We start from the raw sequence: 15,007 nt of genomic DNA, 5'->3' as shown, positions 1-15,007 counted from the left end.
AAGACAGCAATTCAACAAAACCTGGTGCCATGATTACGAAGGGTCCCAAATCTGAGTTCAGACTCAAGTGGCAAAACTGCAAAACTTTTCTTCTAGACAATTATTACTGAAAAACTTTACTGAATGCTATTAACTATTTATAAAAAATAAGTTATATTTGTAACACAAATGAAATGAAGAATGATGATTCTATGCAATTTAATAAAATAGTTTTTCTGAGTTTGAGTCTAGATTCAGACTCGACTCTTCATTACCATGAGCCCTAGTTTCCAATATGTGCCATCAGGAAATATGGGAAAATTAAAGTTTCAGGTGAATGTACCTTATTACAATAAGCCTCATTAATACAACCACACTAATTGCCTGAATGCAATTCCAAGGTACATTTTCACATCAAATAAAATATTTCAATGATATACAGTTGAACACCTTTAATCCAAAATCTTAGGGACCCAAAAAATTATTTCGGAATAGCGATTTTTCGGATTAACAATTTTCAGAAAATGGCAGCGTTCGCAAATTTTAGATGACGTAAAATACTAAGTCGTGAAGATTGCAATGTCGGTTACACGTTACCAATATGATACAAGCAGTTTTAGTTATCTTTCGTATACAAAAGTATATGTCGATTTATTGTTAAATGAATGACAAATAAATTGTTGTTATACTTCTTTATTAAATTAACATATTAAAAGAATTTAAAACAAAATGACAGCACATGTATGCATTCGGAACATAGCAGTTTATAAAAAGCATGTTTAAATAGCACTGAAATTACACGTCGTTTACTCAGTATTCGGTTTATTTTAAAGAGTTGGTTACCGGGCCCTTGTCCTGATTGATAGGTATCGAGTCGAGTGAGCAATGCAGCAATCGAATGATATTGTGTTAACTAGCAATGATATACATGCTACATCACCCAAATGAATCGCTCATTTTCTGGCATCAATGTTTGTACCATACGCGTGCTCAAAGTTTTTAACAAGCGCTAATTATGTTCCATTGACACCTCAAGCCGATGCCCGAAATAAGAATTGACAAATAGGTGTGAAATATAAAATCAGGACCTTAACTTTTTACTTCGGAATAGCGATTACTTCGGACTAGCCATTTCGGATAAATGATTAAAATTTTAGTTTACAGAAGGAGTAAAATCGGGACCTAAAAATAATTTTGAAATAACAATAACATCGGATAAACGGTGTTCGGAAAAGCGGTGTTCAGCTGTTTATCTTTTTTGAACTTTTTTATATTAACTGACCATTGGCCAAACATTGGGCTTGCTATATGCAAAGTTTCATCTTTTTCATTTCAAATGCAAGTGAACAAACAGAAAACATTTTCCTCTATTAGTAGCAAAGATCATGACAGACTCAAAATGCAATCCTAAAGTTAGTCTTCGCATCACTGTGCTATATATTTCCAAGGTTCCATCACTATCTACATTTGTCAATTGCTCATTCAAGTAACATCGTTTTGATTAAAATATGGTGATTAGTATTCCATTTTAATCAGCAGAATGGATGACCGCTATATTCCATTCGGTTGAATATGGACTTTATATATGTATTTTGCAGTATATTCTTTGCTTGAAGACTTGTTACGCATATATAATAAACATTTAAACATTTTTTTACATTAAATTGACCATGTACCTTACCAAGAGTCAAATCTTATGTACCAGTAAATTATAATCACCTCTAGCAACATTGAATACAGAGTATTTGATCAAGAAGATCATTGCTACATCACATTTTTACATAGCAGTGTACTAGGAAATATAAATACTACATGAATCAATATTATCAAGAATGACACAAATGTCCATCGATCCAGCTTTTTATTTAAATAAGCTATTACTTTACATAATTCACAAGGACACGCAAAAGAGTAAATAACTGTCATGTCCTTTAACTGCACGTTTTTTTATGCACAATTGGTAATTATTTGCAGGTTTTCCTTTCAAATTTAAGCACTAAAGGTCTTGACACACAATAAAGATCTCAGAAGTTGTTGGGTCTAGAACTCGAATCTGTAGTCAAAGTATTCCTGGTCAAAGTAGTGAACACGTACATAACCGTCCTCTCCCCCACTGCTGTAGCTGAAATTCCAGAACAAAAACTGTCACCTTAACCAAGTCTTTATTTTATTATCTTGATAACAAAAGTTGTAATACTATTATGTTTAAATAGCAGCACTTTTCTGTTAAGAACACAATATATTTATGGTATCATCAAGCACTGAAACACAGGTTTGGTATACAAACCTTTAGTCATGAAAGACTACCAGTAAAAAAAATCCTGGTTCAATAAAGTGACATTAATAACCAACCTTTTTCCATCTGGATGGAAGGCGAGACTGTTGATTGGCCCAAAGTGACCTTTGACCCTTCCGAATTCCTCCTCAAAGATCAGGTGGTAAAATCGGGCATCAAACTTGCCGATCCTCGTTGACGACGTTGTTACATCCATCGCTTCTTGACCTCCACCCAGTACCACCTGAAGGCAACAGAGTAGATGCTAGATTTTCAAGAAGAACTTCTATTTCTTATTACTTTAAATGTTATATTTATAATATAAGGGGTTAGTCTCTGTAAAATTGACAATGACTGGTGTCCGATGTAGAGCCGAGTACATATAAATCACAGTGCATAATCATCCACTTAAAAAAAATCTATTCCATAAAGTATATAGAGTCCTTTCTACAGTATTAACTAATAAATATTTTGTGTTAACTCACATGGTCCTGGAGCGGGGAGATTGCAGCAGAGTTCACAGGTCTCTCTGTCTTGTACGTCTTCATGTGGTCCAGGGATGCTGTGTCAAACAACTGTAACATACCATAAACATATGACAAAACACACACAAAATCTACAAAACATTTTGCACTGAAATTGTTTATGAACTGTTTCCATCATTTTAGTTTATAATTTGAAGAGAAGAATTGACGATAAGGAAATGTACAGTCTTTGTATATATACTCTTTAATAATAAACATGTTGAAAATGCACAAAAATTGACACTAGTAAACAATCAATGCCCTTTCAATTGGGAAAGTTAGCAATAATTTTAGTGCATCATTTCTTGAAACACTTCGTTATGACCATGTTCAGAACTTGATCGCCAAAAGCAGACTTTCAAAATCGATCAAAAAGGGGGAAACAGAGACAACTCTAGAGAAACGGTCACCATAAACTACTGATGCTTTATGAGCTATTGTTGGGACAGAACCGGTATCCTCTATGAAGTTTCAATTACATCTTTTTCCTCCATACCTTTGCAGTGGTGTCCTTGGATGCAGAGATGAGCATGGTACTGTCCAGGGACAGCTGGAGGTCTTTGATCTGCTTCGAGTGCTCCCTTACTTCGTGAATCTTCTCCCCAGTCTAAAACAAGTCGGAACATGATATGGGCCTTTGAACTTCTCTTTCTTGTAAGCTGGTGTATAATGATTATGATGTTCTGGCAAACCTACTCAGACTTTGAAATCAATACAAGATACAACTTGCCTTGTACATAATTTCACTGATTCATTATTCCCACACAAGTACTCAGTTGATGCAATTATCTGACCTATCTGGACAGCCAGGCAGAATATGTTACAATTTTTTTAAATAAATTTAATCGAGTAAATTCTGACAGGCTTTCTTTTAGTCTGATATATAATAGAACCTCCATTTTATCAGTGGTTTAAAACCGATAACATACATTTTTAGATACATACCTTGACATCATACTGGCATATTTCCCCGGTCTCTGTCCCAGCTACAATGTACTCCTCCATGGGACCCCACACTGCTGATGTGATCTTGGAGCCCGAAATAGGGATTCGCATCATAGGCTCTCCACTTCCTGCAGAACATAGCACATTCATGTTCAAGTTCAGCTAAGAATCAAATTAAAGAAAAGGAATGTTTTCCATGTGTCTAACTACTGCTCTTGGATATCATAAATTACATTATCACAACGAGTGACTGATACTTTTTCTAGTACTCTCTTTGTTTCAATATCACGCAATGATACTTGTTATTTCCTGACTTCAACAGAGGTGAGTATACTGCATCGCACTTGGTGGAATATTGACAAATGTATTTTGCATTGATTGCAGATTTATTATAGGCATATAATAACTGAATTAGAATACTTTACAAGAGCAGTCATCATGTTTCTCACTTGAAATAAAAAAGAACAAGAGCTGTCACAGTATGTGACGAATGCCCCCGAATGTGACATTGACCTATGAACAAGGTCAGTACATGAAAAGTTGATCTTGCCTTTACAACAAACAAATACATATGGCAAGTTATTTTAAATTGCCTCTGAACATAAAAAAATACCATCCATACTTGACAACCTACATTCTTATGTCCTTATACTCAGCATTCCATTGTGAATAAACACAAAGTGTATCTTTCACCTTAGAGGTAGGGACATGGGTTTTGCACGTGACACGTCGTCTTGGTATGTGGAACACATGTGGCAAGTTATTTTAAATTCTGTCCATACAAGGGAAAGTTACAGCCCGGACACGACAACCTATACTCTATGTCCTTATATGCAGCATTCCATTGTGAATAAACACTAAGTGTGACCTTGACCTTAGAGGTAGGGACACGGGTCTTGCATCCGACACATCGTCTTGGTAATTCAAACACATGTGCCAAGTTATTTTATAATCTGTCCATACAAGGGAAAGTTACAGCCCGGACATGACAACCTATACTCTTTGTTGTTATATGCAGCATTCCATTGTGAATAAACACCTAAGTGTGACCTTGACCTAAGAAATAGGGACACGGTTCTTGCATGTGACACGTCGTCTTGGTATGCCGAACACATGTGGCAAGTTATTTTAAAATCTGCCCATACAACCGAACACATGTGGCAAGTTATTTTAAAATCTGCCCATACAAGGGAAAGTTACAGCCCGGACACGAGTTATTGAGCCGGACACACGGACGGACGGACAGACGGACGGTGCAATTTTAATATGCCCACCTTGGGGGGCATAAAAGAATAATCCAGATGCTGTAGAAAGTTACAGCCCGGACACAACAACCTAAACTCTATGTCGTTATATGTAGCATTCCATTGTGAATAAACAAAGTAAAGTGTGACCTTGACCTAAGAAATAGGGACACAGATCTTGCACGCGACATGTCGTCTTTTTATGCCGAACACATGTGGCAAGTCATTTTAAAATCTTTGCACGTGACACGTCGTCTTGGTATGTGGAACACATGTGGCAAGTTATTTTAAATTCTGTCCATACAAGGGAAAGTTACAGCCCGGACACGACAACCTATACTCTATGTCCTTATATGCAGCATTCCATTGTGAATAAACACTAAGTGTGACCTTGACCTTAGAGGTAGGGACACGGGTCTTGCATCCGACACATCGTCTTGGTAATTCAAACACATGTGCCAAGTTATTTTATAATCTGTCCATACAAGATATGTCGTCTTGGTATGCCGAACACATGTGGCAAGTTATTTTAAAATCTGTCCATAATATTTTGAGTTATTGAGTCGGACGGACGGACAGTGCGATTATAATATGCTCACCTTCGGGGGCATAAAAAGTCCAACAAAATTCAAAAGACAAATACATTTTGATATGGTTGCCTTTTTAAGATTTAATGTGTACATGTACATACACACAGTAACTTAAATGCTTAAAAATTAAAGATAAGAACATTTCCAACTAAACAGACTTGCAAGCTGTTAGATGATAATTGTGTGAACTTTAAAAAACCTCTGACCAATATAACAAACTCATTAAATAAACCTGTTAGAACAAGTTTATTACAGTAAAATGTAGAATTGCTAAAAAGTATGGGAAAACACCAGTGAACGTACTCATTTGTGAGGAGTCGCTCACATCAAATATATGGATTTCACACGGGTGTCCCATGGTCTTATCTGTACTGTACATAAGCAACTTTCCACTGTAGGAAAACCCACAACTTCGCACTGCATTCTTGACATCAAGTGTGTTCAGATTCTTTCCTGTAAATAAATATTCATAAGTTATCACCAAAAAATACAATAAGTACAACGATTTTAAATAAGGATTTTATTGCTCTACTAAACATTTCCAAACCCGTAAATCTGTTAATGCCGTAACACAATTGATGATAAGCCTTATAAAAGTTCTTGCATATCAACACAAATTACACAAAGGCTCATATAACAATATCTCTTTAAAAACAAGAGGCCCATAAGGGCCTATGCTCTACTGGCATGGCTCTTGAGGTCATTTTCAATCCAGAGCATGTATGTATGGGTAAAAGGCAACAAACATATAGTTCACGTTTTGTGTTTGGGTTACCTGAAAACATTGCACAGCGCCCTCGACTATGTCGCTTTGACTTAGAAGTGAATACAATAAGGATGTAATATTACAAAGTTTAGTCTCTTTATGTCAAACCTAACTAAAATTATTCGATACATAAAGTGACTTTGATGCTGCCCTCCCACCAGCCTGCCCGAACAATGAGGCAAGTCATTCAAATAACTTGATTTCCCATTATGAAAATGTGGTTAAGAATATACAAATATGCTTTTCAAAAAAACAAAAACAAAACTTTTACTTGCCTAAAACTTTAACCTAAGTCAGTCAGCGGCCATAACTTGTATTAAGGATATGGAGTTATGTAACCTCATTGGGTGATGGTCCTGAACAATTGTGTGAAGTATTAAGTCAATTGAATGAAGGGTATAGAAGTAATTAATAAATATCCCAACCTGCCCTAAAACTTTAACCTAAGTCCCATAGTCAATCAGGGGCCACAATTTGTATAAAAGAAAATATGGAGTTATCTAACCTCATTATGAGATGGCTCTGAATAACTGTGTGAAGTATTAAGTCAATTGAATGAATGGTATTGGAGTTTTAAGTGAAAATCCCAACTTGCCCTAAAATTTTAACCTGCCCTAAAACTTCAACCTAAGTCAATCAGGGGCCATAACTTGTATTTAGGATAATATGGAGTTATGTAACTTCATTGTGTGATGGTCCTGAACAACTGTGTGAAGTATTAAGTCAATTGAACAAAGGGTATAGAACTTAATAATGAATATCCCAACCTGCTCTAAAACTTTAACCTAAGTTCCATAGTCAATCATGGGCCATAAACTGTGTAATGAATAATATGGAGTTATCTAACCTCATCATATGATGGCCCTGAACAACTGTTTGAAGTATTAAGTCAATTGAATGAAGGGTATTGGACTTAAAAGTGAAAATCCCAACTTGCCCTAAAACTTAAACCGGACGCCAACGCTGGGGCGAGTAGTATAGCCCACCTATTCTTCGAAAAGCCAAGCTAAAAATGCTTTCAAAACTGTACTCTTGGTCAAAATTTCATTTCTGTAGCTTTAAAAAATAAAAAAGTTTGTCGAAAGGTCAAAGTCAAGGTCATCTGAGGACAACATTGATGCTCGTTTGCAAAACTGTACACATGGTCCAAATATCATTGCTGTTGCTTTAAAAATAAAAAAGAAGGTCAAAAGGGGTTGGGCCAGCTAGCCCCAGCGGCATAATTTCAACTGAATTGCTTGAGAGTCATCATATGATAATTCACAACAAATATCAAAGGTATGAGCCTTGTGGTTTGAAACAAGAAGATTTTCAAAATATTTCTTAAATAAGTCTCTAGGAAACTTGTGACCCCCAGGGCAGTGCCAGTTTTGACCTCAGGGGCATAATTTGAACAACCATGGTAGCAGACCACTGAATTATGCCTTATTTAAAATAGCAAGTGTCTGCATAGCTGGTTCAGACAAAAAGATTTTCAAACATTCGCAATATAAGTATAGCAAACCTGTGAACCCCGGGGGATTGCCAGTAATAACCCCGGGGCATAATTTGAACAAACATTGACAACCAATTTTGTTTAGATGAATGTGCCAACTACAGACACTTTGGCTAATAGAGCTTAAAAAATGGCCTTTGTCCTTTCAACAAGAACAAGGCAGAGTAATTCACAAAATCAACTGCAGAACCAAAAAAGCAAGTTGTCTCCCTTTAATCCTAGACTTGACTTTACATGTAAACTTGGCTAAAAATATGTAAGCTAAAAATAGCATTTCTTTAAAACTTTCAAGGCCCATAATCTTGGCATGCATGGGCTGATCTGGCTGGTTTTCGAAAGGAACCAAGCTCTGATGAATATCTAAATACTGTACAAAGTTTAATCGAAATACAAAACTGAAGACGTTATTGTGTTCACAAGCAATTGTTTACGGACACACGAACGCAAGTACACATTACCATCGCATAAGCTCTTCTGGCCTTTGGCCAGTAGAGCTAAAAAAGTATTAAACTAGCTTAGAATGATTCAACATACCAGGTAATGAAAGAATACCTACCTGTCTCACAGTCCCAAAGTTTACAGGTGTTGTCTGCACTGCCAGTTAGAAACCTAGTAGTGTCCCCTTTGGTATTGTCAAGGAAACAAGTTGGAATATACGGGCATTTTAAATCAGTTATAATTTATTCATTTATTAAATAACAAACTTCTTATTGGTTACAAAAATAGTTATTTGCCACAAATGGGCACCAGAAGGGTCATCTCATACCTAAGTCCTTGAATTGGACAGTATGGGCCAGAATAAATCTGAAGTTCACTAAGCAGGCCTTACATGATGCCACGGACCTATATACCTTATAGGTCCGTGAAGATGCTTGTAAGTGGAAATTAAAATTCTCAATACATGAAGAAATTTAAAGGATACAATTTACATCTATACACCACACTGCTCCATTATGGCCCTGAAAAGTTCCCAATCTTTCTCCATTTAAGGAATACCATACATTGGGCTGGTTGTCTTTTGAGGCAGAAAATATTAAATCTCCCTCTCTGCTATATTTTATTTGTGTTATTGACCGCTCGTGTCCGTGTAAAAGAATGGGTTTCTGAAACGGAAAAAGACAAAGGTTACAGTCAAAAAAAATGTACCAAATAATCAACATTATAACCATGTCTTACCAATACATATCCACATAGCACTTTTGTATCGCGGGTTATATAACTACACCTACATGCAAGCTATATCAGCCTCCAAATGCATGAATTTCAAAAGTGTGCCATAACCAATAGATTCTAGGTTTAATCCTCTACAGAATGCTTTTGTATAGTGATATGAGTCGATTGATTACAAGTATTTAAAAACAAGTATAGAAAAAATATTCGTCGACTTAATTATTCATTTAAAAAAAATATATATATTTGGAGTTTTTCATTAAAACCCCATAAATATTGTTATTCAAGCATTTCAAGGGCCGTAACTCTAAATACAAATGTAGCAACATAACTGATAATTAAACAGCTCAGATAATATAAACCTTTACTTATTCATCTGTGTTGGTATATTAAAACATTTGTATTAATTGTGGTAAATCTCACTTGGGAGTAAGAGTGTATCTGTAAAAAATTGAAGAAAAGTCCCCCTTTAGCTTCAAAATTTTGTTAAAGTCACACTTGGGGATGTGACAGGGTAAAGCCATAAATCAGTCACTGTAAGGCCTGGACAGATCACCATCTCAAAAGAAGAAGAAGAAAAAAATTGAAGAACTCAACTATGAAGTAACTGGGGTGACTTGTTATCAAACTTGGGAGTGACATTCTTCCCATACACATATATTGTCAAAGTTTGATTAGATCAGACAAAAACTCCACCTACTAGAGCGCAGACAACTTAGTACACGTCGCCCTCCTGCTGCAGGTCAATATATAATGTGCCCCGCATTATAGTGGGAGAAGTCCCAACATATATATATATTTTAAAATCAAAATTGTGTCACATTTATCAACACCTTGAACTATTTTTTTTATGTCTTTGTCGAATGAGCTAAGTTAACATGTTCATCATGTTCTCAATTTCATCCCCTAGATTTGAAAAAATAAATTTCAAATGAAGGAAGTAATTGTTTCCAGTTAGGCCAAAAAAAATAATATGTCTGGTTCAGGAAACGTTGTCCCAAAAAATTAGGAGGGTAGGCATTTTTTCCATTTTTTTTTTTTTTTGGACGTATGTTGTCTATGTGTAGACGATGCACAGAGCAGTCAGATCACTTTGTAACTCCCAGCATGTGGTATTGTGATGTGTGCTTGTTTCAATGCAGTCATTTAACCACATAATAACAGAGCATTTCAACCCTGTATTATCTGTAAGGACCACAATGGAAATAAGGTTTTATTTTAACTCTTTTTTGTGTTATCCTTGACATAAATGTTATATATGTTTATACATGTTTAAATTTGTATTTGTCATGTTATATGCAATTTTTATGTCGAATAAATCTATCTAATCTATCTAATCTATCTAACCATGTATCATCTTTGTTTATTCACATTATTTTCCTTTTCTATGCTTGCTGTTTATGTACCCTATGCCTTTTAGTCACCCTCTGTACAATGCTAACCTGCACAAAGAGTTCACAAAAGAGATTCATGTACAACCTAGTATTTTATAAAAATTCCATTTTTTAAAGATTTCTGTCGACAATTTTGTTTAAAATATCTTGTAAAGATAAGTCACTTTAATACATCTCTTTTGTGAATTCTGTCATTGTAACAAGTGCACATTGTGAGTGGTGTTGCACAAAATCATATAAGGCATTAGCTAGGCAACCTTAGTGCACTGAGGACCTAGGGGTCCAGGTTAGAAGAGCAACAAAAGTATTATCCAATACTTTGTGAGTTTAATATTATTAATTGACTGTTGATATATTTCCCAAACACAATTATTAAAGTACAAAATGCGTACATTCAATGACATGGCAATTTTTTCACTGATATATATTTAATGACATTCACTGAAAATCTTCTGATACTTTTACTTAAAGGGGTTGGTACTTTTTACTTTATATAAGTTTTCAAACATATGACAGTGTACAATTCAACACTCCAATGATAAAACGTTTGCCAAAAAATCTAGCAGTGATAGATACAGTTACTAGTCACTGCATTTTCAACTACATGTACTGACAGAAAGCACATGGAAAAAATCTTAAAAAGAGTTTTACAGTTTAACATTTGCCCATTATGTATTCATATTCTTCAATACATACACCGGGCCTAAACTAGTTGCGGCTTCATATTTGGTGGCAAACAGTTTGGGGTTGGTTGGCCCATGGAGCTCCTCGAATACTTCCGAAGCTGTGCAACCATGCTGGACCGCTTTCATGACCTGCCGCTCTGCTCCATGTTCACATTTTTGGAGTTTTATGGCCATCAAAGTGGCTGGTGAACACGCCATGGGCGCCGCCATTGTTGTGCGCTCTATTAACCCAAAGATCGATATAAACGCGCTCTATTAACCCAAAGAGCAATAACTACAGAAAAGAAAATTTTCAATACGCAGTATAGCGGTTTTCGGCCGCGATTTCGAAAAAAAAGTTTAGGGTCGGCGGGTAAAAAATAGGGTCGGTCGGGTTTCCTGAACCAGACATAATTTTTTTTTTGGCCTTATCAGTTAAGGGGTTTTATTTAATATAATACTAGTTAAATAATACTAAAAAAACTGTTCAACGAATGTATTTGCTACGTAATAGGCATAGATTCAGTTAACAATCTACATAGCTTAATCCCTTTGTATTGACACATTGAAATAGTCAATTGATTAATCAACAAGTTCTGGGCTCAGAGATAGTCAAAAACTGGTTGGGTTTGAAAAATATTGAAATTGTATTTAGTGAAGTATTTTATGTTTGAAATTGATAAAAAATGGTTTATATTCATATTTTACCATGTAAGTACAAAGCTATTTTGCACAAAACAAGCATTAAACACATGATCTACCTTTCCAAAAAAACAAAACTTGACTGACACAGACAACAATTATGCCAAGCGGATCAACTTGACCCAATCGTAATATCTCTGCCACCTCCGACAAGCTTCACAATAGACCCTGTAACAACTTGGCCATGACCGAATTGCTCCTATTGTTGCAAAACTGTAAACTGCAGCCTTGCGTTATGTTTTGACAGAATGAAATGAAGAAAACCCCTCATAATTATTCGTTAGATATTTATTTTTTGTGTATGGATATAATATAAAATAACATTATCTAGTAATATTTCTTGTTTTTATGATATTTTGTGGACGCAATATGCTTTAACCCCGAATCCTGATCGGGACAATTACCCACTTTTGGTACAAAACAATTTGTACGTGAAGGATTTGCCATATCAAATATTGTAAAAAAACCTGTCAACGTACAATTATTTGGACTAGGCTCAAAGAATAATGCAATAAATTATGCATACAAATTCTCATCAATGCATCCAAACTGCTGGTTGCAAAATGAAAATATCCATCTGATTAGTTTTTCAGATATGATTTTGTGACATTAAGGGAAGTGATGAAATTCAATAGACGCTATCTTTCAGCAAAGCTTATTTATTTTCATTAAAAAAACGTTTTGCCAGTCGAAATTTCTTGCAGGAGTTATTACTTTACTAAAACAACAATGTGTTTCAATAACGTAAAAAAGGGCAAAGACAGGCTACAAAGGATCAGGACCCACATACTAGTATTCTACGGTGACGGAACCTGAACGTTACACAAGCCTTCACAAGCATTGTATGTCTCCTATTTTGATGAAATTTTGTGTTCACACAATTGATGATGCGGAGACAAAGTAAATGATAAATAATGAAAATTATTTTATACAAGTGTATTTCTTTTAGTATAACAAATGCTAACCATATTGAAAAATTATGTCAGCTTTCCATCAAAACGTGTGTTATAAATATTACAGGAAGTCCAACAGCTTCTATTGCGCTTGCGCAAACAAGTAACCTCAAAACACTGCAAAGGTAAGGCTAACTTAACGATTTTGGTTCGATTCATTTAAAGTCGACATAGCTGTTACTTCCCTTGAGTGTGTTTTTTTCACAATATCCAGGCAACCTTCTTAGACGTAATTGAGCATTTATTCGTATGTACATAGTTATTTATAAACCTTTACCGAATCATTATGCCTAAATTGGTCATGTGTCCTATACATACAGAAACAGAAGTGTGCTTGATGAAATTAGAACATAATTCTTCAAATGTTGACATTTCAAACTGAACGTGTGTTTGTGTGTGTGTGTGTGTGTGTGTGTGTGTATTTTGAGAAAGTGATAAAGTGATACTGTTATCAGTACATGGTCGGCGGATTTCAAGGCATCAAAAACCCATGATTAAAACACGGTAAATACTGCATGTTTCCTTATATATATAATTATACATATAATATATATATATATATATATATATATATATATATATATATATATATATATATATATATATATATATATATATATATATATATATATATATATATATATATGTATATGTCAAAAAACACATGGTCGGCGGATTTCCAGGCATAAAAGGAAACATTATTAACCATGTTTTAATCATTGGTTTTTGGTGCCTGGAAATCCGCCGACCATGTATTTATAGCAGCATCACTTTCTCAAAGAAACCACTGTTTTTGTTTTACGTAAAATAACAAGGTGATCTCGGTTTGAGAACATTATTATTCTGGTTGTATAGCGGAGGATCGAACCAGCGAGGTAAAGGGAAACTAGCTATTCGCGATGTATGCATTCGTAACAAATAAAAATATATAATTATATATAAAAAAATCACACAAACACATTATGTTTTTTAAAAGTTTTATATTCAAACGATTCAGTGTCGCGCATTCATGAGTAAACAAAAACAATCATGAAAAGAAAGTGGTGTTAACGTCATTACTAATAATATCTGTCATGTACATGATCCCGTTCCGGATAGAAAAATCCGACCCGAGGGCACCTGCGTTGCCAGGTAACGAGGCTTGCCGAGTTACCGGCTACGCAGCGTGCCCGAGGGTCGGATTTTTCTATCCGGAACGGACACACATGATAGATATTTTTTCTAGCATACCTTAAATTCTATTTTTGTGAAGAAAATGCATACCAAACCCCTTTTTTGTACATTTCACCAATAAGCGCGTGTGATGATGTTTACTGACGTCATGACGCGCAGTAATTTGTATTAGTTTAATCGTATTTTATTGTAAATAATAAACACACTTGGTATACATATATTCGACAAACAATATTATTGTACAATTGGGTTGGGCCACAAGTTATGACAACATTAGAAATTGGCCCTCCCCGAAATGTGTCAGACTATTGTTAGAATTGAAAAGTTATGACAATGTCTATATGCATGTGAATACATAAGTAACTTATAATGGTTCTATATTTAAAGTTCGAATAAGTACGAGATTGGTTTAAGAAATAGGTAAGCGGAAAAGAGAGAGAGAGAGAGAGAAAGAGGGAGAAAGATAGGAAGAGAAATGGTATCTGAAACGAATCCGTTGTCGCCAAGTCCACTTTGGCTAAACCTACAAGTGTTTAGTAGACAGGCATCCTATTGAACTTCAGTTGTCTTAAATCTTTTAGATGCAACAATATATGTATGCACTCTTTGAAAAATATATGAATTCTGTTCGTCACTTAAATTACTGTAGCCGTGTAGTAATTTATAGGCACTCAGTGGGTGATATTGCCTAGTCTGAAGGAATAACTGACGCCTTTGTGTAGTAAAACGACTACATTTGAAAAGAAAGTGTTCAGCATCTTCGATTTCAGTACCACAAACACAGTTAGGAGACGTTGCGATATGATTATTGTAAAGATCAGAATTTAAGTTGCTGCAATTGTTACGCATTCGAGCATGATGGACTGAAGCGGATCTTTCGCCTTCGATTTCAGTAATTTGTATTGACTGCATACGTAAATAAGTTCCTACTATATCAAGTCTTTTAGGGTTATTTTGTTTTGTTATGAAGATATATTTTTGCAAAGGTAATGTTTATGGTTCTCATCTATTGAACTCTCATAATTATGGTTACTTAAAGTATATAATAATAATAATAAAAAAAAATATTACGTCACAACGCGTGACTCATCTGGCATGGGGGATGCCAGATGGAATTTTCCAGCACGGCTGA

At 35.1% G+C, this 15,007-nt stretch overlaps 1 protein-coding gene across 1 annotated transcript; it reads right to left on the bottom strand.

Annotated features, from left to right (window-relative positions):
* Positions 1–1,823: 1,823 nt before the first annotated feature.
* Positions 1,824–12,798, bottom strand: LOC128214525 (eukaryotic translation initiation factor 3 subunit I-like). Its single transcript, XM_052921030.1, has 9 exons — positions 12,715–12,798; positions 8,741–8,921; positions 8,375–8,440; positions 5,861–6,010; positions 3,724–3,851; positions 3,275–3,385; positions 2,740–2,829; positions 2,332–2,498; positions 1,824–2,101 (listed from the first exon to the last, which is right to left on the bottom strand). Exons 1-9 carry the CDS (start codon positions 12,715–12,717, stop codon positions 2,020–2,022), a joined length of 978 nt encoding a protein of 325 aa, XP_052776990.1. The 5' UTR covers positions 12,718–12,798; the 3' UTR covers positions 1,824–2,019.
* Between the last annotated feature and the right edge of the window lie 2,209 nt (positions 12,799–15,007).

This window comes from Mya arenaria, chromosome 13 (genome assembly GCF_026914265.1).
Source record: "Mya arenaria isolate MELC-2E11 chromosome 13, ASM2691426v1".
In the NCBI taxonomy this organism is placed as follows: Eukaryota; Metazoa; Mollusca; class Bivalvia; order Myida; family Myidae; genus Mya; species Mya arenaria.
Note: the sequence above shows the minus strand (reverse complement) of the source record. Positions and strands in the feature narration are given on the sequence as shown.